Source organism: Choloepus didactylus, chromosome 2 (assembly GCF_015220235.1).
Source record: "Choloepus didactylus isolate mChoDid1 chromosome 2, mChoDid1.pri, whole genome shotgun sequence".
Lineage (NCBI taxonomy): Eukaryota > Metazoa > Chordata > Mammalia > Pilosa > Megalonychidae > Choloepus > Choloepus didactylus.
In genome coordinates this window covers 119,031,521-119,057,477 of record NC_051308.1, presented here as the reverse complement: position 1 = coordinate 119,057,477, position 25,957 = coordinate 119,031,521, and the positions used below count along the sequence as shown (strand labels likewise).

At 41.1% G+C, this 25,957-nt stretch overlaps 1 protein-coding gene across 16 annotated transcripts in view; it reads left to right on the top strand.

Moving 5' to 3' along the window:
* LOC119526795 (phosphodiesterase 4D interacting protein) overlaps positions 1–25,957 on the top strand; it is a 258,604-nt gene that overhangs the window by 210,615 nt on the left and 22,032 nt on the right. For 13 of the 16 annotated variants that reach the window (XM_037826236.1, XM_037826237.1, XM_037826235.1 and 10 more), the window contains 10 exons: positions 350–438; positions 10,108–10,340; positions 11,996–12,431; positions 13,142–13,334; positions 14,187–14,303; positions 17,565–18,093; positions 20,682–20,917; positions 21,987–22,038; positions 23,090–23,313; positions 23,938–24,090. In XM_037826236.1, coding sequence (XP_037682164.1) covers positions 350–438; positions 10,108–10,340; positions 11,996–12,431; positions 13,142–13,334; positions 14,187–14,303; positions 17,565–18,093; positions 20,682–20,917; positions 21,987–22,038; positions 23,090–23,313; positions 23,938–24,090 — 2,262 coding nt within the window. The remainder of the gene's footprint in view (positions 1–349; positions 439–10,107; positions 10,341–11,995; positions 12,432–13,141; positions 13,335–14,186; positions 14,304–17,564; positions 18,094–20,681; positions 20,918–21,986; positions 22,039–23,089; positions 23,314–23,937; positions 24,091–25,957) is intronic. The other 3 variants (XM_037826232.1, XM_037826230.1, XM_037826224.1) reach the window with 1 other exon arrangement.

Here is a 25,957-nt window from a genome sequence, read left to right as displayed (position 1 = left end):
AGGACATGGAATAATTCAAGCTTTCTGGAAATAGGTGAGAGAATTTACCACTCGATCTCAACAGTATGCCCATAGTTACAGGTATAGGTCTGTGCTGTCGAGGCCAGCTTACATTTCAAGGCTTAGGTTTGAGCATTAATACGAAAATGTTAGTGATACAGGGAGAAGGCATTTCTACAAATTTGCCACATTCTGTTGGTTCTGCCTTCTCCATAGGCCTTGCTGGCTAGGGGCATGCATATGGGAAAAGGAAGAATCCGAGGCCAGAGGCAAAAAGAATGCAATTTTACTTGCTGCCTGAAAGCAATCTGTGAAGTGAGTCACCTGTCTCTTCTGTACTTACTTCCAGGTGCAGCTTCAGGGGATGACATCGAAGATGCAAGCACTGAGTTCACTGACAGTATTGAGGAGGAGGCTGCACACAACAGCCACCAGCATGTAAGTCAGTGTCAGGTCCTGGGGGCTCCTGGGTGGAAGGCACAGAGCCCTCCTAGGGTCTGATGGTCTCCTGCAGTCTTTGTGGATGTAGAGTGGAAAGATCTCTTTCTATATAAACTACTTCTCAGTCTTCTTCCTGCTTTCTCTTAGCTTCCCAGTCACTTCCCCAACCACTGTGTCTCTACATTTTTCTCTCCAATCTTTCTGTCTCTCTTACTGCTGCTCCCAGCCCCACTCCTACCTGTCTTTCCCTCTTCTTAACACCTGTAGCTATAGCTTCAAAAGAATTTTTACTTACAAGAAGACAATGGACACTTCCCTCCTGGATTTGTGTAACTGAAACACACCACAGGAGACAGGGAGTCATCAAAGGGCAGCTTGGGGACTGGCAGGGCATAAGACCCACTTAAGGAGAGTGCTATCTGAGAAACTCCAAGAGGATTTGAATGCTTCCCAAAGCAGGGATCTTTCTTTTTGCAATCTCCTTATATAAGAGACAACTTTGTTGTTCAATCTGACTAACCTCCCAAAGCGTGAAGACTTGATGACCAGCAGATGGCACTTCAAGAGCAAGCCATTGTCAGTCCTCACAGCTTGGCCTCCAAAGCTGAAACACTGTTCCCATTGACCATCTGTGAAGGTGTAACAAGCATGTTCTCCTGCCCAAGAATGAAAGTTCTGGGTTGCGGAGTTTAAGTCACTGCTGGTGATCCTACAGCACTCACTGGAAATCCAATATGTCTCCACCTTTCCCAGTAACATTTAGCAATCGTATCTTCTATACAGGCAATGCCCATGATTATCTGAGTTGTAAAGGAGAAAGTGGATCATTGGTATCTATTTTTCTGCAGAAATTGCTGGACTTTACCAGTCATAGCATTTGTGGGATATTGGGAAAGCTATAGGGGAAAAGAGACTTTCTGGGTCTGCCTCTTCATCTCCTGTATAAGAAGAGGAGGAGATATCTAATAAAGTAATGAGGAAGAACACAAATGAACAGTATCTATATCTCACAGGATTTGTCACAATCTTCAGCTCTTGCAGACATATTGGTTGTCTCGAGTATCTCATGTCCTGAACATAGTCTTTACTGTCTACTAAGATTCCTTTTTTGTTGCTGTAGCTTATCTGGCCCTCACTTTTCCCATGAGTTCCTGCATGAGCTCTATTTCTCCTTTCGCTTGAACAGCTTCTTCTGAGTCCTCCTAACTGAGGTTTGTCACCTTAACTATGTACCACTGGCTCTCCAGACAGATCCCTCTGCCCCTCATTCCCTGACTTCATTGAGGATCTTGGGCAAGAGAGAGGGACCCGCAGGATCAGCAATTGTCTACTCTAAGAGCTAGAATGTGATGTTGGCTGGTCACTGATGGTGATTGGACTACGGGACATGATTAACTTCAGAGTAAATGAATAACACCTGTATGAAGAGAGTGAGATTCTGATTAACATGGTCTAAACTATTGTTTGTAGTATGAGCTTTCACTATAAGTCTCAGTTGTGGGTAAAATGGTTTTGTAAAGTAGTTTCTTCCTCAGCATTCTTTCCTGTAGCCTAGCATGGAGAAAATGCTCAGGTCCCTTTTTGAGAAGGTCAGTCCTACCCTGGACTAGCCCTCTACTTTGGGACACTTGTGTTTCCCTCACAATGTTTGCTGTATTACTTGGCACAGGAGATACTGAGTAAATTATGAGTTAACAAACCTTGGAATTAGACTTGATTCATGACAGACAAGGTTTATGGATGAAAAAATCTGTTGGGTAAGCAATCACTTTTCTTTTTATCACCTTTCCTTAAAAACTAACTTTCAGTTTTAGACAGTAAAAACTTTGGTGTATGGAATCTTTGTAAACGGACCTCAACTTTTCTGAAGTTTGAGAGTGATTCACCTGCTAACAATTAAATAAAGCTTCTTTGTCATAATTTTTGTGTCCAGATTCTCAAAAATTTATTTGATTGTTTCTACATCAATGTTCCTTTAAGGTTAGATTCTAAGATCCTCCTTATTGTGTCTTTGGAAGTTGAACTTTATTCTTGACACTAAGCTCCCTTCCTACTTCAAACACACACACACTACTTCTAACAAACACATCTAACTTTGGATTACTCCCAAGGTAAGAACCATCTTTTGGCCAAAGCAAATTGTGTCCTCCTCATTTTTTGACTCACATACCTCAGGAAGCCTCAAGTCTGTCCATAATAGTAAATTTCTCCAGATATCTCCTAAAAAATTCCATTCTCAAGCAAATGTAAGGTCTGTAATAAATACCTAGGAAATTCGTGTGAAACTAAAGTAATTAACCAAGTCCATTGCCTTTCTCCATTTGATATTTTGCAATGGAGAAAAATTAATCAAGAATTAAGATTCAAATACAGAGGAGGAGAGAAAAGTCACTAGGCTAAGTATGATGAACTTGAGAAAAGCTAAGTTGTCTGAGAATTGACTTGCATTGTGAGAGATATGAAGCAACATGGTAAAAAGAGAGAGAGCGAGAGAGAGAGAGAAAGAGAGAGAAAGCCCAACCATATTCAAACAAGAGACCTGATCTGCACACAGTCCTCTGTGGGGCAAATGGAAACCCAACACACAAAAAAGTTGAATAAGATCATGAAAGCAATAGAACAAATGAATTAGGAAATATAAAAAGACAACTTATAAGGGAGATACAGTTAGCAATAGACCTGAAGGATTAACACCACTACCACATATACTAGAAGCCCCGAGCTCTATTTGGGGAAAGAACAGAAATATTTTCTTTTTTACAGATGACAAGGAAAAACTAATAAAAAGGCTAGATCATGAGTTGATTTTCATACATTTATATCTTAATTTTAAAAGAATAGTTAGCAGTAGTAAACCTCTTTTGAAATGGAAAAATGAAAACACAGATTATTAGCCTGGGCAAAATAATCAGATTTGTATTTTCTTATTTTAAAGTGGGAAATTAGACTAGATGGATCTTAAGGTCCCTTCCAGTATTAACACTCGTGGGATCTTGTTTCCTTTCTTTCTTTTTTTCAAAAAAAAAAAAAAAAAAACCAAAAAACTGGTATATTTAAACCAATAGAACAATATAACATATATTCAGAAGATACTTTAAAAGTGGGTAGGCATCATTAAATAGGTAGGCATTATTTTTAAGCAGAAGGAACACTTATGATTTGAAAAAGGAAAAAATGTCCTCATACTTAAAGCTGATGATTCATTTCACTTTAGTTGTAGAGGTTTTATAAAGAAAGCTAACACATAGCTTTTAAGTTTTATAATGAAAGCTTAGGTTTTATAAAGAAAGCTTTTGGTATCTTGGGCCATGAGTTTTACAGTCAGTGAGGAATGAAGTCATGAGCTTTCAAAAGTGATTTTATCCAGTCCTCTTTATTTTGTCACAAATGCTTGGTAGCACATGAGGAAAGGGACACCGCCCTAGATAAGCCTGGCGTAGAGACACATTCCCTAGAACCTCTCATATCTCAGGTTCACATCCAGTCCCAGATGGAATTGGATGCTAGAAACTGAACAACTGTCAGATGATCATTTTCTTTCTTACCAGGTGGCAAATCTCCTTACAACATCAACTGCTGTGCTATTAGACACCATTGCATATGCCTGCCATGAATCAACTCCACCACATAGCTATGGTTTAGATTTTACCATGCATGTAGAAAGGGTCAGAAGCAAAGGTCAATGGCTTTGTGCCAATCTTAGCTGCTCTAGCAATCAGTGATCCATACAAACTGCTCTGGGTTCAGTTCTGTTCAATATACTGGGACCCAAAGATTATATGAACCATAATTTTACAAATCCTTCCTAATTGGAGATGATTTATGGATGTATATATCAAATATTTGATGACTTCGATAATTGGGAAATGATTCTGTATAGCCAGAATGAAATTTATATGTGACAAGTACAATTCACCATTATTTATAGAGAAGAAAGAAAACAAAATTATCCACTAATAGCTTGGGGCAGAGGATGTGGAAAATTGGGAGGCTGACACTGACTTGAAATAAAACCCCAAAATTCTGCCACTGAGAGGAAGCCAACATGACACTGGAAATATTAAGAATGATATTGGACAGACTGGCACTTCGACTAAAATAATTAGTCATACACTAAGTAGATTATCATACTCAATTTTCAGTGTGTTAACTTTTAAAATTGTGGGAAAACTAGAGCAGAGCCCAAGATGAATATAAGAAAGCCTAAAAGTTAAAACATTCTCAATTGAAAAAACCCCATACACCTGCCCTACTTGAAACATTAATGAGCAACTTCAAGAGGATCCTCCAGAAGAAGACGGGTGTTGGGAAATTGTTCCTGCCTTCTTTCCTTCTTACATGCTTAGATTTTTGAGAGAGAGTTTAGCTGGCCACATCAGCACAAAAGTAATAAACTAAAAGTGAAATCGGCTGCTGGGCAGCATGGCCACACTTTAACATCTCAGTAGTTGTAGGTGATTGTCCTGCTTGCTGCCAATGAAATAAATCTTGCTTTGCTTTAATTGGAGCTCTGCCTATGTTCTGTGATGGAGTGTTCTGCGTCTTTTCTCTTAGTCATATTTTTAGGAGTCTGGGCTATAGACAGGGCCTTAGGCTTTCAGCTTTGGTATCTTGGGCCATGAGTTTTACAGTCAAGGACTTAAATATTCTGGGGCTAATAAAGCTTCCTAATTTGGTGGGAGACTCTCAGGAACTTGGTCCCCTTATAAAGAAAAGAACCACAGTGTCCACATCTCCCAGTCTTGCTTAAACTCTGTGTTTGCATTAGTTGTTATTTTTATATCTTGTTTTATTGGGATATAATTCACTTACATAAAACTCACCTTTTAAAGTGTACAATGCAGTGGTTTTTAGTATATTCATAAAGTTATGCAACTATCACCATTTATCTAATTCCAGAACATTTTCATCATCCCAAAAGGAAACCCAGTACCCACTAACAGTCACTCCCCGTCTCCTTTCCCCAGCCCTTGGCAAACACTAATCTTATTGTCTCCATGAATTTGCGCATACTGGACATTTCATATAAATGGAATCTTATAGCATGTGCTTTTGTGTCTGACTTTTTTCATTTAGGGTGTTTTCAAGGTTCATTCATGTTGTAGCATCTATCAGTACATCATCCCTTTTTATAGCTAACATTCCATTGAATGTATATACCCCATTATGTTTATCCATTCATCTGTTGATAGACATTTGGGCACTTCAAACTACTGTAAATAATGCTGCTGTGGATATTTGTGAATAAGTTTTTGTATGAACATATATTTTCACTTCTCTTGGGTATACCAAAGAATGTAATTTCTGGATCATATGGTGAATCTGTGTTTAACTTTTTGAGGATCCACCAAATTGCCAAAGTGGCTGCACCAGTTTATATTCCACCAGAAATGTATGAAGGTTTCAATTTCTCCACATCCTTGCTAATATTGTTATAGTCCATCTTTTTAATTATAGACATCTTAGTGTATGTGAAGTGTTATCTCATTGTGGTTTTGATTTGCATTTCCCTAATGACTGATGATATTGAGCATCTTTTCATGTGCTTACTGGCCATTTGTGTTTCTTTTTTGAAAAAACATCTGTTCAGATCCATTGTCCATTTGTAATGGGATTATTTTCATTTTTACTGTGTTTTTTTCTTTTCTTTCTTTAATTTTTAAAAACAGTTTTAGTTTACAGAAAAAGCATAGAGAAAGTACAGAGTTCCCATATACCAACCACCCCAAACAAAGTTTTTTCTATTAACATTTAGCACTGGTGTGGTCTATTTGTCATAATTGATGAACCAATATTATTATGAGTATATTACTAACTAAAGCCCATGGTTTACATAAGGATTCACTCTTTGTATAAAGTTCCATGGGTTTTTTAAAAAAATTGTTCTTTACATATATGCAACCTAAAATTTCTCATTCTATAGACTTTCAATTTACAGTTCAGTGGTCTTAATTAGACTCACAATGTTGTGCCACCATCACCACCATCCATTACCAAAGCTTTTCCATCACCCCAAACTCCATGCCAATTAAGCATTAACTCCCCATTCTCCACCCACACCTAGCCCCTGGTAACTTGTATTCTAGTTTCTGACTCTATGAATAGGCTCATTCGAATCTATTTCAAATCATTGAGACCATACAGTATTTGTCTTTTTGTGTCTGGCTCATGTCACTCAACATGAAGCCTTCAAGATTCATCCATCTTGTAGCATGAATCAGGACTTCATTACTTTTTACAGCTGAATAATATTCCATTGTGTGTCTATACCACATTTTGTTTATTCATTCATCAATTAAAGGACACTTGGGTTGCTTCCATCTTTTGGCAATTGTGAATAATGCTGCTATGAACATTCATGTGCAAATATCTGTTCAAATCCATCCTTTCAATTGTATTGGGTCTATACCTAAAGATGAGATTGCTGGGTCATATGATAATTCCCTACTTAACTTCCTAAGAAACCAGCAAATTGATTTTCACAGCATCTACACCATTTTACATTCCCACCAACAATGCAAGAGAATTCTTATTTCTACATATCTTCTCCAACACTTATTATTTTGATTTTTTTAAAAATATAATTGCCATTCTAGTAGGTGTGAAGTAGTATCTCATTGTGGTTTTGATTTGCATTTTCTTAATGGCTAATAATGTTGAGCACCTTTTCATGTGCTTATTCGCCATTACCCATTTTTAATTTGGGTAGTTTGTCTTTTTCCTGTTGAGTTATAGCAGTTCTTTATATATTCTGGATATTAAATCCTTATCAGATATATGGTTTCTAAATATGTTCTCCCAATCTGTAGGTTATCTCTTCACTTTCTTGAAGCGTCCTTTTGTGATGCACAAAACTTTAATTTTGATGAAATTGCATTTATCTATTTTTTTTTTCTTTTGCTGCTCATGCTTTTGGTGTAAAGGCTAAGTCTCCATTGTCTAATATGATGAAAGTGATCCCCTGAATTTTCTTCTAGGAATTTTATAGTTTTTGTTCTTATATTTAGGTCTTTGTTCCATTTTGAGTTAATTTTTGTATATGGTATGAGGTCGAGGCCCACTGTCATTCTTTTGCATATGGATATCCTGTTTTCCCATCACTGTTTCCTCCATTGGGTGGACTTGACACCCTTGTCAAAGTCAATTGGCCACAGATGTGGGAGTTTATTTCTGAACTCTCAATTCTCTTCCTTTGGTGTATATTTCTGTCCTTGTGCTAATTCCATGCTGTTTTGATTACCATAGCTTCGTGGTGGGTTTTTAAATCAAGAAGTGTGAGTCATCTATGTTCTCTTTTTCAAAATGATTTTGGATCGTTGGGGCCACTTATCCCTCCATGTAAATTTGATTGTTGACTTTTCCATTTCTGCAAAGAAGCCTGTTGGGATTTTGATTGGGATTGTGCTGAATTTGTATATCTCTTTGGGTTGAATTGACATACTAGCAATATTTAGTCTCCCAATCTGTGTACATGGAATATACTTCCATTTATTTAGTCTTCTTTAATTTTTTCAGCAATATTTTGTAGGTTTCCATGTGCAGGTCCTTTACATCCTTGGTTAAATTTAATACTAAAAATTTTATTATTTTAATTGCTTTATAAATGGAAATTCTTTCTTGATTTCCTTTTCAGATTGTTGTTTACCACTGTATACAAACAGCACTGATTTTTGTGTGTTGATCTTGTACCCTGCCGCTTTGCTGAATATATAGAGCAAATAGCTTTGTCATAGATTTTTCAAGATCATGTCATCTACAAATAGGGAAAGTTTTATTTCCTCTTTTCCAGTTTGGATGCCTTTTATTTATTTTTCTTGCCTAATTGCTCTGGATAGAACTTCCAGTAAAATGTTGACTAGCAGTGGTGAATGTGGGCATCCTTGTCTTGTTCCTCATCTTAGGGGAAAGCTTTCAATCTTTTCACCTTTGAATATGATGTTAGCTTTAGGTTGAGGAAGTTTGCTTCTATTCCTAGTTTTCTGAGTGTTTTTATCCAGAAGAGGTTCTGGGTTTTTGTCAAATTGTTTTTCTGTTTCAGTTGAGATGACTGTGATTTTTTTCCCCTTCATTCTATTAATATGGTGTATTATATTAATTAATTTTCTTTCTTTGAACCACCCTTACATTCCTGGATAAATCTCACTTGATCATGGTGTATAATCCTTTTACTATGCAGTTGGATCTGGTTTACTAGTATTTTGTTGGGACTTTTTGTATTCATTTTCATAAGAGATACTAGTCTGTAATTTTCTTTTCTTGTCATGTCATGATCTTTATCTGGCTTGGAATTAGGATGGTGCTGGCCTCATAGAATGAATTAGGAAGTATTCCCTCCTCTTCATTTCTTTGGAAGAGTTTGAGTAGACCTGGTGTTAACTTTTCTTTGAATGTTTGGAAAAATCCACCAGTGAGATTCTGGACTCTTCTTGGTTGAGAGGTTTGGGAGGTTGATTATTGATTCAAACTCTTTACTTGTTATTGGTCTACTTAGGTCTTCTATATCTTCTTTATTCTGTTTTAGTAATTTATGTGTCTGTAGGGATTTTTCCATTTCATCTAGGTTGTCTAATTTGTTGGTGTGTAATTGTTCATAGTATTCTCTTATCCTCTTGATTTCTGTGGGGTCAGTAATAATGTCCCCCCTTTCATTTTTGATTTTAGTCATTTGTGCCCTCTCTCTTTTTTTTTCTGTCAGGCCAGCAAAAGGCTTGTCAGTTTTATTGATCTTTTCAAAGAATCAACTTTTGGTTTTGTTGATCCCTCTATTGTTTTTCTATTCTCTATTTCATTTATCACTACTATAATATTTGTTACTTTCTCTCTTCTGCTCTTTTGGGCTTAGTTTGCTCTTCTTTTTCTAGCTCCTCCAGGTATGAGGTTTGAAATCTTTCTTCCTTTTTTTTAAGCATTTAGAGCTATAAATTTCCCTCTGAGCAGTCCTTTACTGCATACCATAAGTTTTGGTATGTTGTGTTTTCGTTTTCATTCATCTCAAAATATTTCCTAATTTTTCTTAATATTTCTTCATTGACCCTTTGTTTAAGAGTATGTTATTTGTGAATTTTCCATTTCTCCCTGTTACCGATATCTGGCTTCATTCCGTTGTGGTCAGAGAAGATAATTCATTTGAGTTCAATCTTTTTAAATTTATTGAGACTTGTTTTGTGACCTAACATATGGTCCATCCTGGAGAGTGATCCATGTGCACTAGAAAAGAATGTGTGTTATGCTGTTGTTGGGTGAAGTGTTCTATATGTCTGTTATGTCTAGTTGGTTTATAGTATTGTTTAAGTCCTCTGTTTCCTTATTGATCTTCTGTTTAGATGTTCTATCCATTACTGGAAATGGTGTATTGAATCTCCTACTATTAATGTAGTGCATGTTTTCAATAGATTATGTGCTTGTATTTTTTTCTCACCCATATCTATATTCTCTTCCTCCCTATGGCAGCACTTCCCCCTGGTCACGTGGTATGTCCACCCCATCCCAACCACATGGTATGTCCACCCCAGCCCATCCAGGGCTCTTATTTCAAGGAAGTACTTGGGGGATTGTTTCATCTTAGGTTTGACTTTTTCATTCCCATTAATGGCTGCCTTGTGAGCTTAGGTTCCTCTTGGATCCCCTTTAATGACCTAATTTCTTTAACCCATGATTTTCTTTCAGTTCATCAAGGTGGCTTTGGAGAAAAGTCTGGCAGCTGTGGAAATCCAGAGCATATCTCTTGCCCCTACTTCCCTGACAGGAGGGGACAGTAACAGGGATCTTCAGGAGGAAATGCTCCACCTGAGGGCAGAGATCCACCAGCACTTAGAGGACAAGAGAAAAGCTGAAGGAGAACTGAAGGAGCTAAAGGCTCAAATTGAGGAAGCAGGATTCTCCTCTGTGTCCCACATCAGGTAGAACATCTTCTCCAGGGAAGGGGAGCCTGCCAATCGAGAGTCCAACAGAGCCCAGGGACAAGCCCTGCTGCAGCCAAGGCATTCACACTGCCATGGGCTTTCTCAGTCCATATTCTGGACTCCATTCCTTAATGGTTTTATAAATTCGTTAGAGAGAAATCAATAATATTGGATAATGATAACCATTTTTTGTTACTTGTTTTGTTATTTATCTTAATTCACTATAACAGTGCACATTATTAGCCAAACATGACAGTCATGGGTAGAATTCTAGTTGCATGTCTAGTTGTATGTCTGGTCTCCATCTTTTGAATTGATTGGACTATATGAGGACTCTCTTGTTACTCATGATGTTTCACTGCTGTATGCAGAATCAGCACAGTCCACAAGGGAGAAGTTATATAGAAGCCCCTCCATATCCACTCAGTTTTCTCTCCAAAGCATGAATCCTTGATTCATGACTAGCAATTTTAATAATCTCTGCTATTTTATTTACTTGACACAAGTGGCAAATTACTTATCCATTGGCTAGACTCATCACTCTGTCTTTAATGGCTGTTTTCCAAACAATGCTTGAGGAATATGCTGATCATATAGAGCCGATCCACCTGTTCATTGACTTTGCAGGAGCATAATCAGCATTGACTGTGCAGGTGTGCAGATGACAATTTCTAATTCATGCCTTATTGCTCCCATGCCTATTATGTGGACACTTAAATTTCCCTGAACCATATAATAATTTTAGCACTGGGGAGGACATTGTAGTCTAGCCTAATATTCTTGTTTCATAGTTGAGTAAACTCAGTACAACAAAGTTTGGGTAATTTGCTCAAGATTGTTCATAGCTTAACCCCATGGCTCCAGGTTTTTAACATTGAAGCTCTTTCTTTTATACTGTTTGCCTTGCCAAACTTTGTTTTTTTTTTAAATTCTCATGACCTTTCTTAATGCCAGCTCTTTCACTCCAATTACTATAACATTTTTTCGTGGTTTAACTTCAGTTAAACTTTGGTATATGTAAACTTAGCTGAGTCATCATGGGTAAGAACAGTACATCCTTTTTTATTCTTCAGTTGAACCTGCAATTGAACCATATGTCAAAACCATCCTTAATTATTTTATTATCTTCCCCAGGATTATTAGCATGAAACTCTGACTCCTTTAACCTTCCACCAACCTTAAGAATCACTGATACTGTAGAAGATAAGTCTGTCTAATACTTATGTGTACCTAGATCCCAATTTATCATCCAGTGATTGAAAGCTGTCTGAAAATAATTAATAGAACTGTCAAATCCATGATAATGTGTTTGTCCCAGGAAAGGTCCTTTTATTTTTCTCTTAAAAGTGGAAATATCATTGTTTATTCCAGAGACCACTGAAAATTAGAACATAAGAATCTGTGGCATGGATAAAGAAAACTAGACTGGGTGTCTTAAGTCCTAGATTTTTAATGATGGTGCTGACACCAGTTAGCTGTGGGAGTGTGAGCTTTCTGAGCCTTGTTTTACTCATCTATAAAATAAAGGAACTGTCATAAGTCTCTAAGGTTGCTTCCTGCTCTGGGGTGTCTCTGGATGTGTGATAGACTGAAATGTGAGTAAAAAGAACCAAGATCAGATCTTAGACCCCAATTGTGTGTGTTTCCTGCAGGAACACCATGCTGAGCCTTTGCCTTGAGAATGCAGAGTTGAAAGAGCAGATGGGAGAAGCAATGTCTGATGGATGGGAAATGGAGGAAGACAAGGAGAAAGGCAAGGTGATGGTGGAGACTGTGGTAGCCAAAGGGTGTCTGAATGAGAATGGTCTTCAGGCTGAATTCAGGAAGCTCCAGGGAAAACTGAGGAATGCCCACAACATCATCAATGTCCTTAAAGAGCAGCTGGTGCTCAGTGTTAAAGATAGGAATAGTAAAATTACTCCAGACCAACTTGTGCACCTGGCCAGGGAGATGGATAGAATGGACCCAGAACTGGTTTGTTCACCTGGGAAGAACCAACACCAAGAGGTGGAGGATGCTGCCATGAAGCCCTGTCCCGGACCCCAGAGCCTCAATCTTGGGGCTGCCCTCCCAGTGGATGCCCTCCAAGTAAGTGTGAATGTAGCTGGAATGAAAGACACTTGGGAAAGGGCAGGAGATGTCAGTTCTTACCTTGAACTGTTCTGCCCTGAGATCAGGAGGGGCCAGGATAAGGGGATGTTTGGGCCAAAAGCAGTTGTAATAACATATGAGTAATACATATGAGTAATATTCACTGATACTAAAGCATTTAGAGAGGCTTTTACAACATTATCTCATAGAATATTTCTTGAGTATTAATTTTTCGGTTAATATAGGAAAGTTGTCTAATGGCATATTTTCCTTCTCACTGTCATTTTCATCACAGCTGCCCACAGCTGTTTGTTCTGGGCCTTAGAAGTGGTCCATAAGGATCCTCTTAAGGGAATGGGCTTTACTGAGGATTCAGTACGATTGGTGAGTGCGGAGGATTCTGAGAGAACAACTGGAACAATAATACTAGGAGGGATGAGTAGAAGTTCAACCATTGAATGGACATTTGCCAAGAGCTCCTCTGTAGAATCGATTATCCCTGTGCTATGTGCTGTGGATACAGAGATGAATAACAGTATTTCAGTCCTCAAGGATCTCTGGCTGGAAAGCAAATAACTGCCAAAGGGCATGAGAAGTGCTGTGACAGAAACATGAATAAAGTACACAGGGTTCAGAGGGGGAAGGGGCTGTCACTCCTTAGGGCTGACTTCATGACTATCCTGATCCTGTGCTGCCTCCTCTTACAGGTGCATAGCCTGTCCCAGGCCAGTGACCCTGGGCCTCAGTCAGAATTTAGCCTCCCAGGATCCACCAAACACCTGCGCTCACAGCTTGCACAATGCAGACAACACTACCAAGATCTCCAGGAGAAGCTGCTGATATCAGAGGCCACTGTCTTTGCCCAGGCCAACCAGCTGGAGAAACTCAGAGTCAAATTTAGTAAGTCTTAAAGTTCTCCATCAGCAAAGTGGCTGTCTTCTCCCTGAGAAGCTATGCACTTTGCAGACTTCATTTTTCCTCCCCAACCTCAAAATAAACTTAATACTGATTATAGTCCTATAATTGTGGAAGTGGGTATTTTACTTTCAATTTGCAAATGGCAATGAAGAATAAGGGAATAAAACAAGGTTTTGCAGTGAGAATATAGGGAGGAACTGGGCTAAAATCTAAGTTTGTCGATTTCTGATACAGTCAATTAACTGCCATGCCTCTGTCAAGCTATGCTAGTCATTTCTCTTCTGCTCCTCTTTGACACTGTGTAGAATCAGTACTGTCCAAAAGAACTCTCTTCAATGATGGAAATGTTCTATATGATTACTGAACAGTTGAAATGTGATTACTGACACTCAAGAATTTTACATTTTATTTCACTTTAATTTTAAAGTCACATGTGGTTAGTGACTACCTTTTTGGACAGCTTAGATCTAGTTGTCTTGGGACTCTAATTTAGTTCAACACAGTTCAAAGATTTACTGAGCCCCTGCAGATAAAACACTTAAAAGCTTCTCTAGGGCTTCCAGAGAATACTCAGCTTACAGTATGTCTAGTCCCAACCAAGCCTAGGTTTTCTGTAGGAGATTTCATCAATAGAAAACACAGGCTCATCCTGATGGAAGGAAGTCATGCTCTGTGGAGTAGGCTGTGTCTTCCACATGTAACCAAAGAAGCTTCTATCCCACTCTGGATCTGACTCCCCTGCTGCTAAGGGCAGGGTTTGTAACACTGAACCTGAGGGTATTTGCATGAAATTCAGAGAGTCTGTAACACACACTATGTCTCTCCTTTGAGCAGGTAAATCCTTGGTGAAGCAGGACAGCAAGCAGGTCCAGGTGGACCTCCAGGATCTGGGCTATGAAACATGTGGCCGAAGTGAGAATGAGGCCGAGCGGGAGGAGACTACTAGTCCTGGTAAGAGCACAGGGTGTGGGGCTTAGCTTCTCTCCGTGGAGTCTCCTTTCACCTTTGGTGCTATTGGCAAATCCCACACCTGATGAGTAATGGGGAGGAGGGGGACTGTGACTGAAGGGTCACAGGATCAGAGAGGGACAGGAAGTTTTGAGGAGTACTCTTACCCAAAATGAGCCTGACTGTGAGGGTGAATTTCTACAATGAGTTTTCAGTTATTACTGTTTAAAAGAAAAGTTTTATTCTACTGATTATTATAGAAAAAAATATACTAAAGTCCATTTATTAATGAAGACACAGGATGAGCTGTGGGAAAAGGCACTGTTCTAGTTTGCTAATGCTGCAGAATGCAAAACACAAGAAATGGATTGGCTTTTATAAAAAGGGGGTTTATTTGGCTACACAGTTACAGTCTTAAGGCCATAAAGTGTCCAAGGTAACACATCAGCAATCGGATACCTTCACTGGAGGATGGCCAATGGTGTCTGGAAAACCTCTGTTAGCTGGGAAGGCACGTGGCTGGCGTCTGCTCCAAAGTTCTGGTTTCAAAATGGCTTTCTCCCAGGATGTTCCTCTTTAGCAAGCTTGCTCCTCTTCAAAACATCACTCACAGCTGAACTGAGTTACTTCTCTTTGAGGCAGCACATTTATATGGCTCCACTGATCAAGGTCCACCCTGAATGTGTGGGGCCACGCCTCCATGGAAATATCCCATCAGTTATCATCTACAGTTGGGTGGGGTGCGTCTCCATGCAAACAACCTAATCCAAACGTTCCAACTTAATCCCCACTATTATGTCTGCCCCACAAGATTGCTTCAAAGAATATGGCTTTTTCTGGGGGACATAATACATTCAAACCGGCACATTCCACCCCCTGAACCCCAGAAAAACATATTCTTTCCAAATACAAAATACATTCATCCCACAATATCACAGAAACTTAAATCATTTAAATAACAATAGTTAAGTACAAGATCCCATCAAAATCAAATATAGGCGTGGTCAGTCCTAAGGCATACTTTTCCTTTAGCTTTGGATCTGTGGACTTAGAACAAGTTATATGCTTCCAATATACAAAGGAGGGACATTCATAGGATAAACATTCCCATTGCCATAAGGAGAAAGAGTAAGGAAAACAGGGTTAACAGGACCAAAACAGTTCCTAAAACCTGCAGGACAAACTCCATTAGATTTCAAAGTCTGAGAGTCATTAACAGAACAACGTTGCATCTTTGGGGCTTGAGAGAGCGGGAGTCTAACCCTTCCTAAGGGCCTTTGTGGCAGCTCTTTCCTTTCCAAACACTTGGGTGAGTGCTCCAACATATCCACACATTGGGGAGACCACCTTCTCGGCCCCACCCTCCTCAAACATTGGGGCAGCTCCCGGATTCCCTTCCATCTCTGGGGCACATGCTCAACCCCTTCAGAATAGTGTGGTGGCAGCCAGGCTCTCCCCAATTCCCTGGGAATGTGCTCCAACCTCTTTGGGACCTGGGGTGGCAAAGCACTCCCTGAACATCCAGGTGGAAGGCCCACCCTCGACCTCCAGGGCAAACTCACCCTTTCCATGTGTGTGGGCTGCTCTGCTCTCCCAGCCCTAGACCTCTTGACTCCAGACCTCAGTCTCCATGGTTCTGTCTTTGAAGAAAATTTTCCTTCAATTTGTTCCTTGTCTGTCTCCTCCAGTCCAGACTGGCAACGGCTCTGTCTTATAAAGATCTCGCAAAAATTCTGTTGGCTTCGCATGAAGCATACAAGGGTCAAAGCCGTCAGACAATAGGACTTTCCACAAATCCTTTCTGCTTAACTCCTTTTCCAATCTTGGCTTGTACTGAAATGGCAGCTGGGTTCCATGTTTGGTTACATCCTCATGTTGGGCTGTAGCTTCTGGGATTCCACCCCCTGGAAGCCTATAATTTTCCAAGCCATCAGCTTCTGGTTTCTTTGAACCCAAGAATTCAGTTCGAAGTTTATTTCTCTCCACTCGCATTTTACTATAAGCTTCAAGGAGAAGCCAGGGTATATCCTCCACATGTAGTCTGGAGATCTCCTCAGCTAAGTATTCCAGGTTGTCACTTTCAAATTCTTCCTCAATTTTGCCAAATTCTCTGCCACTTTAAAACAAAGATTGTCTTTCTTCCAGTTTGCAACAACACATTCATCATTTCTGCTCAAGTCCTCATCAGAAGTATCTTTAGAGTCCATATTTCCATAAACAGTCTCTTTAAAGCAGTTTAGGCCTTTTCTATCAAGCTCCTCACAATTCTTCCAGAATCTTCCCCTTATCCAATTGAAAAGCCGTTCCAACATGTTTGGTATTTGCAAACTCAGCAGCAAAAGCACCCCACTTCTCTGTTACCAAAATAGGCACACCATAAGTTTTGAAGCAATGTTTTCCACTATAATAGGACTATAACCACAGGGCCACCTCCAAAATTGAAAATGAAGAAGAGAAGAAAAGTACTTAAGATTTCTCTCACTCTTGAGACCTTGTAGTGTGGTTGTTACAAGCGAATACCCAAGGCCAGATTGGCTGATTCAAATTCCAGTTTAACTTCTCTGTACCTCAGTTTCCTCATATGTTAAAATGATAATAAAGGAACTACCTACACCATTGGGTACTAATGTCAATTAAATGACTAAATGCTTATAAAACACTTGAAGCCAGTGCCTCTCACCTGGTAAAACACTATGTATTAGCTCTCCACTGCCCTAACAGTACCCTTGTTTATAGACTCATCATGCATTCTTTGAGGTATTATATTTCTGTGCCTATTTTCCACATAGTTGTAACCAGAAAAACTTTTAAATCGCTGTAATATTTGAGGATTGTTAAACTTTCAACAGTTAGAACTTTTCCCACAGTCCTTGTGGCCTTCCTAAATATCCAAGATTTATATTAGTGTCTTACTTAAGAGATATCCATGGCTGTGGAAAGGGCATAGGACATTGCAGGACTGGAATTCTGGCTTTGCCATGTGCTAGTTTGAGTAATCTAGAGAAGTTAGTTCAGCTTTCTCTGGGCTTTGGTTTCCACATCAGTAAAGTAGAAGGTAATCACACCTGACTTGCAGGGCTCTTGGGAGGATATGAAATACTGTGTTTGCATTCCTAAGAGAGTTCTGGGGCTGAATAAAATACAGCTCCAACTTTCGCTCTATTAATTGTTGCCATAGTGATCAGTCTTGCCTCCCCTTTGAAGGGAATGGCTACAGCAGAATGCCCAGCTTTTATTCAGAAAGATGTCTCTGTCTTTTCTCAGAGTGTGAGGAGCACAACAACCCCATGGAAACAGTTCTGACAGAGGGGCTGGGCTCCAAGCAGGGACTCCTGGGCTTGGCACTGAACAGTCCCCCAAGGAAGAAGCCCCTTGAGATTCACCAAGGGAAGCAGGATGACTTCGAGGAATATGGAACATCAGAAGACATCTCTGCCCTACAGGAGGACATAAAAACTCTGAAGGCCCAGCTGCAGAAGTCCAACAAGGTCATTCAGAACCTCAAGAGCCGTGTCCGGTCTCTCTCAGTTACAAGCGATTATTCATCCAGTCTGGAAAGGCCCCGAAAGATGAAAGCCATTGGCACCCTCAAGGGGTCCTCACCTCACAGTGCCACGGATGAGGATGAGGGGTGGCTATCTGATGGCACTGGGGCTTTCCGTTCCCCAGGTCTTCAGGCCAGAAAGGATCTGGAGAGTCTCATCCAGAGAGTGTCCCAGCTGGAGGCTCAGTTCCCAAAAACCGGACTGGAAGGGAGGCTGGCAGAGGAGCTGAGATCAGCCACATGGCCTGGGTAAGGAGGGCACTGCCCGTGCAGACATGATCGATGATGTCTCGATTTATGCCTGAAGTGAGGTAGGCCAGGCAGGGAGAAGAGAAAACCCATCTCTCTTCTGACGATACTCAGAAGGCACTTATTGAAATGGTAGGCATAGGTCTGCAAAAAGGACACATGGGCACCCAGTGGGGCACAGGGTGGTGGCCCATGGCCTGGGAGATACCAGGTCCCTGGGATTTCCTCCAGGGAGCATATTGATAAAGTTACAGTATTAGTAAAGTATAAGTCAGACTGCCTGAGTTTGAATCCTACTTCTGAGTTTGAACTCACTAGCTGTGTAACCTTGGGCAAATTACTTAATCTTTTTGAGTCTCAGTTTTCTTACCTATTAAATGAGGATAATAAGAGAACCTGTGTCAAAAAGTGGCTATTAGATTTAAGTGAATTAGTAAAAGTGCTTAGAATAGTGCAAACATATTATGCTCTCAATATTATTTGCCGTAATTATTACTGTTATTTTTACTTTGGGTTGAAAAACCCTGGGTATATACCATTTAGGTATATGTTCTGTTTATCTTTTTGAGTAACAAACCACTCCATATATTAGTGGCTTCATACAATAATTTATTATTATCTCTCATGGTTCCATTACACACACACACACACACACACACACACACACACACACAGAATCTTTTAACAAAAATTACTCATAAAAATCCTCATAAATTTCAAAAAACCAAGATATTCCTTAGTACATTTATAAAAGAACATTTGGTCCTTTTACAAAAAGCTCCCCTTCAATTTAAATACATTTCTTACTTACAAATTAAACAAAAAAATGTGATCTATAGTTAAAAAGCATATTGCACATTAAAAAGAGAAGCATTATGTATTTCAATAGATTTTCCCAGAGTTCCCAACTCTGGATTTTTTGTAAAAAGATTTACTTTTCTTGTGCATAAAAAATAAAAATGCAGCTTGTGTTTTGCTATTTAAAATGAAAACAAAATACCTTTCAAAAATAGTATTCCTTTGCCTCTCAGAAAGAGGGGCAAGGGTAAGATATCAAGAAGTTCCACCAGGTACTTGACATTTTTGCCAAATTCACATCTGTTCCTGTTTGTTAATGCTGCCATATGCAAAATACCAGAAATGGATTGGCTTTTATAAAAGGGTTTATTTGGCTACAAATTTACAGTCCTGAGGCCATAAAAGTGTCCAAACTAAGGCATCAACAAGAGGATACCTTCACTGAAGAATGGCCGATGGCATCCAGAACACCTCTGTCAGCTGGGAAGGCATGTGGCTGGTGTCTGCTGGTCCCCAGTTGTGTTTCAAAATGGCTTTCTCCAAATTGTCTCTCTCAGCTACTCTTGGGGCATTTTGTCCTCTCTTAGCTTCTCAGAGCAAACTCTGGGCTAACATCTCAAAGAGTCAGCAAACATCTGGGCCTGCATCAGCTCTTTTTAAAGGACTCCAGTAAAGTAATCAAGACCCATGCTGAATGGGTGGGGCCTCACTTCCATGGAAATACTCTAATCAAAAGTATCACCTACAGTTGGGTGAGTCACACCTCCATGGAAACAACATAATCCAAAACATTCCAAAAGATTGGATTAAAACATGGCTTTGGGGGAACATGATACATCCAAACTGGCACAACATCCAAATTCAAATGGGAGTGTAACCCTGAGCCCTGCAAAACCTGTTGTCATGCACACCAGCCTGCCCCACCTTTTCACTCCTACAAGGGTCCCTGCCTTGCAGGGAAGAGACAAAGGGGGAGCTGGATGTCTGGGAAGGGAAAAGGAAAGAACAAGATTTAAGTCCCTGCTCCGTCACCCAAGATTGATTCTTCATTCACATGTCTGGTGACTCAGTACTCCTTGCTTCTCTTTCTCCACGTGGCTTCTTGTCCTCCAGGACCTTTTGCCTGACCTGGGCTTCTCACAGCATGGTGGTCTCAGGGTAGTTACACCTCGGCATGGCAGCTGGCTTCCAAGAGAAAGGAAGCAGAACTTGACAGACCAGTTAAGAGTTCCTCTTGGAATTGGCAGAGTATTATTTCCACCACATTCCCTTGGTCAAAGTGGTCACAGAACCCATCCAGGTTCAAAGAGGTGGGGAGCAGCCTCTACCTCTGGATGGAAGAGTGGCAAAGCCACCTTGCAGAAGAGCATGTGTGATGGGAGATGGTGTAACACCATCGCTGGAAAGCACTGTCTGTCACAGTATCACTGCGTAGAAGAAATTCAGGCATCAGATAATGGTGTTTGAAATCGAAGCCATGAAAGATCCCACCCAGACTTAGGATTTAATAATTCTAAATAATTAAGTACCTATAGTGAGTCCACAGTATACTGGTGCTGTAAGAGATGTAAAATATGGCACTGTTTTTACTCTCACAGAGCTTGTGACTTGTTTTTGGACATGTGGTTAACATATAAAATTGTTTGATACAATAGTTTCTCATAGTATAATTTACTTAAATACCGCATATGGCTTATATGCCAGAATTCATCTCATAGAAATCTCTGCAGAAGCCCCTATAACTTTCACTATTTTCTATTCTTACTCTTTCTTCTTCCTTCCTATATTAGGAAATATGATTCCCTGATTCAAGATCAGGCCAGAGAACTGTCCTACCTACGGCAGAAAATACGAGAAGGGAGAGGTATCTGTTACCTTCTCACACAGCATACGAAAGATACAGTAAAATCTTTTGAGGACCTCCTCAGAAGCAATGACATTGACTACTACCTGGGGCAGAGCTTTCGGGAGCAACTCGCCCAGGGAAGCCAGATGACAGAGCGGCTCACCAGCAAACTAAGCACCAGTAAGTTGGTCACAGGGCTTGGGAGTACTCTCAGTCACTCCCACAGTCCCCAGCCCAAGGGCTGCTGTACCTCCACAAATAGCTTTTTAACCCAGGGACCTGTTTCCACTTCATCTCAGGGCCATTACAGGATCAGGGATGGTGGGTGGGGAGCACCAAGGGGGAACATACACAGTTAGAGATGCCTTAATTACAGCTGCAGAAACTTCCTCACCCGTGGAATGTAAACTGTGGAGAAGAAGGCAGCATTATCCAAAGTAAGGGGCAGAAGGGAAGATGAGATAGAAGCAGCTTACTACAGTGGAAACAACCTGAATTAAGAATTACAAAGACCCAAGCTCTAGCCTGGGTGCCGCTATCAACTTGCTCTAGGCAAGTGACTTATCCTTTCAGTGTCTGTGTCTTCATTGGTTGCATGAGCCACATTTACTGCATGGTAATGTCCATGAAAGTCCTTCAAATATGGATAAAGCAATATGCTCCTTTGTACAGGATATAGGTACTGAATATTGTAGGACCAGGGCTGGGAATGTAAGTAATTATTGGAGCCCTTTAATGGGAGAGAATTTCCTGAGAGCACCTAAGGGCCAACAGCAGGAACAGACTTGTGGACCAACCATTCCATCTCCTGGTGGCAGGGGGAGAGGTTGGATGGGACTCTGTCATCTCCTCAGAGACATAAGTTGTTTCTACATGAAAGTTATGAAGGGACACACAGCCATGCATCTGGGACCTGTCTTGAGGCAGGACTTGGAGGCTGGAATGTTTGAGAGGGCAGCTGTGATCATTTAAGACATTTTAAACTTCTTGCCCTGAATCAGGGCATGGGAAGCCATGGTGATGATCCACACACTAGGGCCAGGAACATTTGCCTGGTGACATCAGGAAAGCCTGCTGGGCCACTTTTCAAAAGACACAACCTGAGCCTCGCAGAATAAATTCTCCCAGACTATCCTGGGTACACAGCAGTGTAATCACTTTTCTGTATCCTGACAGGCCCCTGAGTGTGTAATGTGTGAGGTGGTACTTGTTTAATTTCTTACTGTTTCTTTCTGAATTTGGTTTGCAGAGGATCATAAAAGTGAGAAAGATCAAGCTGGACTTGAGCCATTGGCCCTCAGGTAATTCAGAATAGAATCAGGTAAAGGAACCAAGAACAGATCCAAGGGGTCAAGAGTGGCTGCAACTTCATGACTCAGGAGAAATAAGAAAAAGACTGATTGTAATGAATTCGTTTATTCATTGCCATATTATTGTTGGTTTTAATGGAATTCTTTATTCCCTTTTGATGTAATTCTATTGATTTCCATTTGCTACATTAATATTACAGTAAGTAGCCTCGAGTCAGACTGACCCAGGTGAACTAACCTGTTTCAAGGTTCTCAGAATCCCCAGGGGTCTCCCTGTTTGTTTAAAGACCAGGTTGAGCTTTTGCAAGGTAGTTTTGCCCTGAGTTGGGTTGACTGCTAGCTTAATAGCCACCCTCTTTCCTTGGAGAAAAAAAGAATCATATACAGTACTTATGAATGAGGCCTAGATGTTGCAGAACGCTGGGAGGCCATATCATCTCTGATGCCAGTTTTCAATGAGTCAATAAAATATGGGCTCAGAGTCAGTTTTAGCCACTAGCTTGAGCCTTCCTCTGTAGTGGGTGTGATTTAGGCCACCTACTGCTTCTCAGACTATCTGTGGTGAAAGAAAGGTATTTCATTTTTCTTTTTATTCATTTCTGATCCATCACAGACACATACATTGTCTGTACCTCAATCAATAAGATGATCCCATCCATCATGTTCTTGGATGTGCTGCGATCTCAAAGCACTGTTTCTAAATGCATACCTTCACCTTCAATGTTTGCCTGGTTGGGGATGGGTAGCAAACAGTTCTTCTACAGAAGCTGCTACAGGGCCACACTTTAAGCAGCAGTGCCTTGGAGAGCTGGCTGAGTCACCTCTAGTTCTCAGCATATTATGTGGCCAGTGCCCTGGGGAGTGATTTCCACATCTCCCCCTGTATTCCACCTATTGTCTACCCTAATAAGGATGGGATATTTTAATTATTCTCTGCAGAAATGGTCTCCTTGGCTTTTGTGGATTTTCCCATGAGCCTAAGCCAGCATTAGCTGGTCAGGGAGTCCTTGGTTTCATCTGTTGTCCTTCCTTACCCCACCAGGCTCAGCAGAGACTTGCAGGAGAAGGAGAAAGTGATTGAAGTCCTACAGGCCAAGCTGGATGCCCGGTCCCTGACCCCCTCCAGCAGCCATGGCTTGTCTGACTCCCACCGCTCTCCCAGCAGCACCTCCTTCCTGTCTGATGAGCTAGAAGCCTGCTCCGACATGGACATAGCCAGCGAGTTCACCCACCAAGAACAGAAGAATGTTTCACCCGATCACTCAGGTAGCTTCCACTTTCCGAGTGGCACTACCTTTGTCTAGTTTAAGAAGAGACCTCTGTAATCAGTCCTTATAAATTGACCTCGGTGGGTAGAGGCCTGAACATGGCTCTGGGACCAAGTGCCAAGCACAGGCCTCCATGGGTCAGGTGTCAGTGCTTTGTTCCTGACTCTATGAGTCACCTCTGGCACCCTGGACTCCATCTGCACGTTCATGCTGTAGGACCCAAGGTGAGCCATGAGAGTGAGGAGATCATGGCAAACTGTTCTTCACCACGGCCTTCTGTGCATGGAATCTGTTTGATAGACCTCCTGCTTTATGATCGGGCTTATCTCTCTCTGATGATCCTGCTAAATGCAGCTCCTTAGCAGTGTCCCCTGAACACCTGTGGATATCCACAGATGCTGCCTGTCTTGCTTGATATTTCAGGGTCCTGAGCCCCACTCTCATCCTTAAGGTGGTTTGTCTCTCTAAGGAGCTATCTTTGAACAAGAAAATGAACACTACTAACAGTGCTTATGCTAGATGCTTCCCTGAAAACAAGGCCCTAGCCCTGGTTAAATATAAGGACAAGATTGCAGTTCTCTCTGGAACACCAAACATTTTCTCTCATTCATGGGTTTTATAGATTACATCCATCATTCGAATCATTCTGCTGTGTTTTCTTCTAAACCATCAACAACCAATGCTTCTCAGGGGGTTAAGGCCGAATCCAGCAGTAACCCCATCAGCCTGCCAACTCCCCAGAATCCCCCTGAGGACGCCTCCCAGGTCCATCCAGGTATGCAACAGCCAAAGTGTGGGGGGCGGGTTGTAGCTCCATCTCCCCTCCCTCAGCTGACTGACTTTCCTTCAAGGACAAACATTTGTACTATATGCATCAGACCCTAGACAAAATCAAAAGCCCATCCTAATTCTCTGATGGCATCTTATTTAAAAAAATTTAGAAAATAGTTAATCTATGACAGACTCTGATTTGCATACCAATTTTAACCAGTGCTTGGCTAATCATTTTTAAATAAACATTTTCATTCCCTTTTCTCATTTCACTGTGGGAAGCAAAGAGGCAAAATTTTTCTCCCAAGATTACAGTAGATGAGGAACAAAAACACATTCCCATATACTGACCCCCTATATGTTACCAAGTCCTGCACATATGCTATTATGTGTAATCTGCAGTATGATCCTCTGAAGTAGACGGTCATGCCAGCTTAGGATGCTGAAACTCAATAAATTTTTTAACTCAGGATAACACAACTAGTGAGCGGTGGGTGATATTTACCCAAGCCTGCCCAATTCAGAGGTGCAGGCTCTGACCAGAGCTGCAGAAATTAAAGAGGGATGGTGCTCACCCCTTCTGAGCCCTTTTCTACTCAGCCTTCATGGTCTGGTTTTCCCCTCCCTCTTTCTTACTGCCACTTATCCCCAGGATAACAAACAAATCTTTCCCATGAGACAAGATTCTACTCACATTGCATTATCATTCATGAATTTGTGAATGGATTGATGGCCCTTGACATATATATGCTGCATATCCTGGGGCCAGTTGGAGGGTCCATTTCATGTACATGCCTCAGGGGGTGCACTGTTCACTTGCAGCTCTACACCGGGGATGGATGGCAGGGAAAGGGCAAGCCTTGCCCTCCCCTCCTCCCTCCTGCCACAGCTGACTGGCTGCCTTCAAGTGGATTGTGGTGTGGTGCTCCCAGAAAGCAAAGTGCTTTCCTTCTGAACCTCCTTCTCTCCTGAGGACAAGTCAACCAAAACCATAAGGGAGAGGAAGTGTCTGAACTCATCCTGGGCCAGGGCTCAAAGAGTGGACAGGAGCTGGACCAGAAAACCATGGGGAAAGTTCTGTGCCCAGAGCTGTACACAAATGTCTGATTGCTTTCAGTCAAACAGAAAGAACAAAGGTCAAGGATTTTAAAATCAAAATGTTTTCCTTAGAATGTTTGGGCTGTGTCCCTTGGCAACTTGGATGTCTTTGCAGGACTGCCTGATAATGTGAGACATTTTCCATAGGTCAGTCTTGGTTTCCACTCCCTCCTCTCACTACCTGCCCTGCAACTATTATTAGGAATTAGGGGAATAGACTCAAACATCCAAAATTCCCAGGCTTCCTAAAGACCTATCTGTAGATAGACTGTAGAGTGATAATCACTGAAGATTTTTTAAAATGCAAATTTCCAATCCTAACTCCCAGTGTTTATGATTCAGTAGAGCTGGATTAAGACCTGCAAATCTGCATTTATGAAGAATATTTCTTAAGTGATTTTAATGCCCAGATGAGTTGCAAACCTTTGTGTGTAAGCTATTCCACCAAGGCCTTTATTCCTCATTTGCTGAGTGAACACGTTGATTTGGGATTCTGAAGTATGTCTCCATCACAGCCCTGAACAGCATGTGTTACTACAGCAAATTTCCCCACAGGCCTAGTCTCCTCCTGCATTCCTCAATGCAGGCCCTGATGCTTTCAGAAGAGGAGTGCTGGGTGTAGGAAAAGTCTTGTCCCCAGATCCAAGTGCTGGGAGCAGCATGTCAGGGCCCTGGAGAGCAATCAGGCACAGCCATTCTAGTCTGTCTGTGCCTGGGATTGCTGGGGTGGGGGCGCGGTGGCTCCCGCATTGCAGAAATGCCACTTTGCCTTC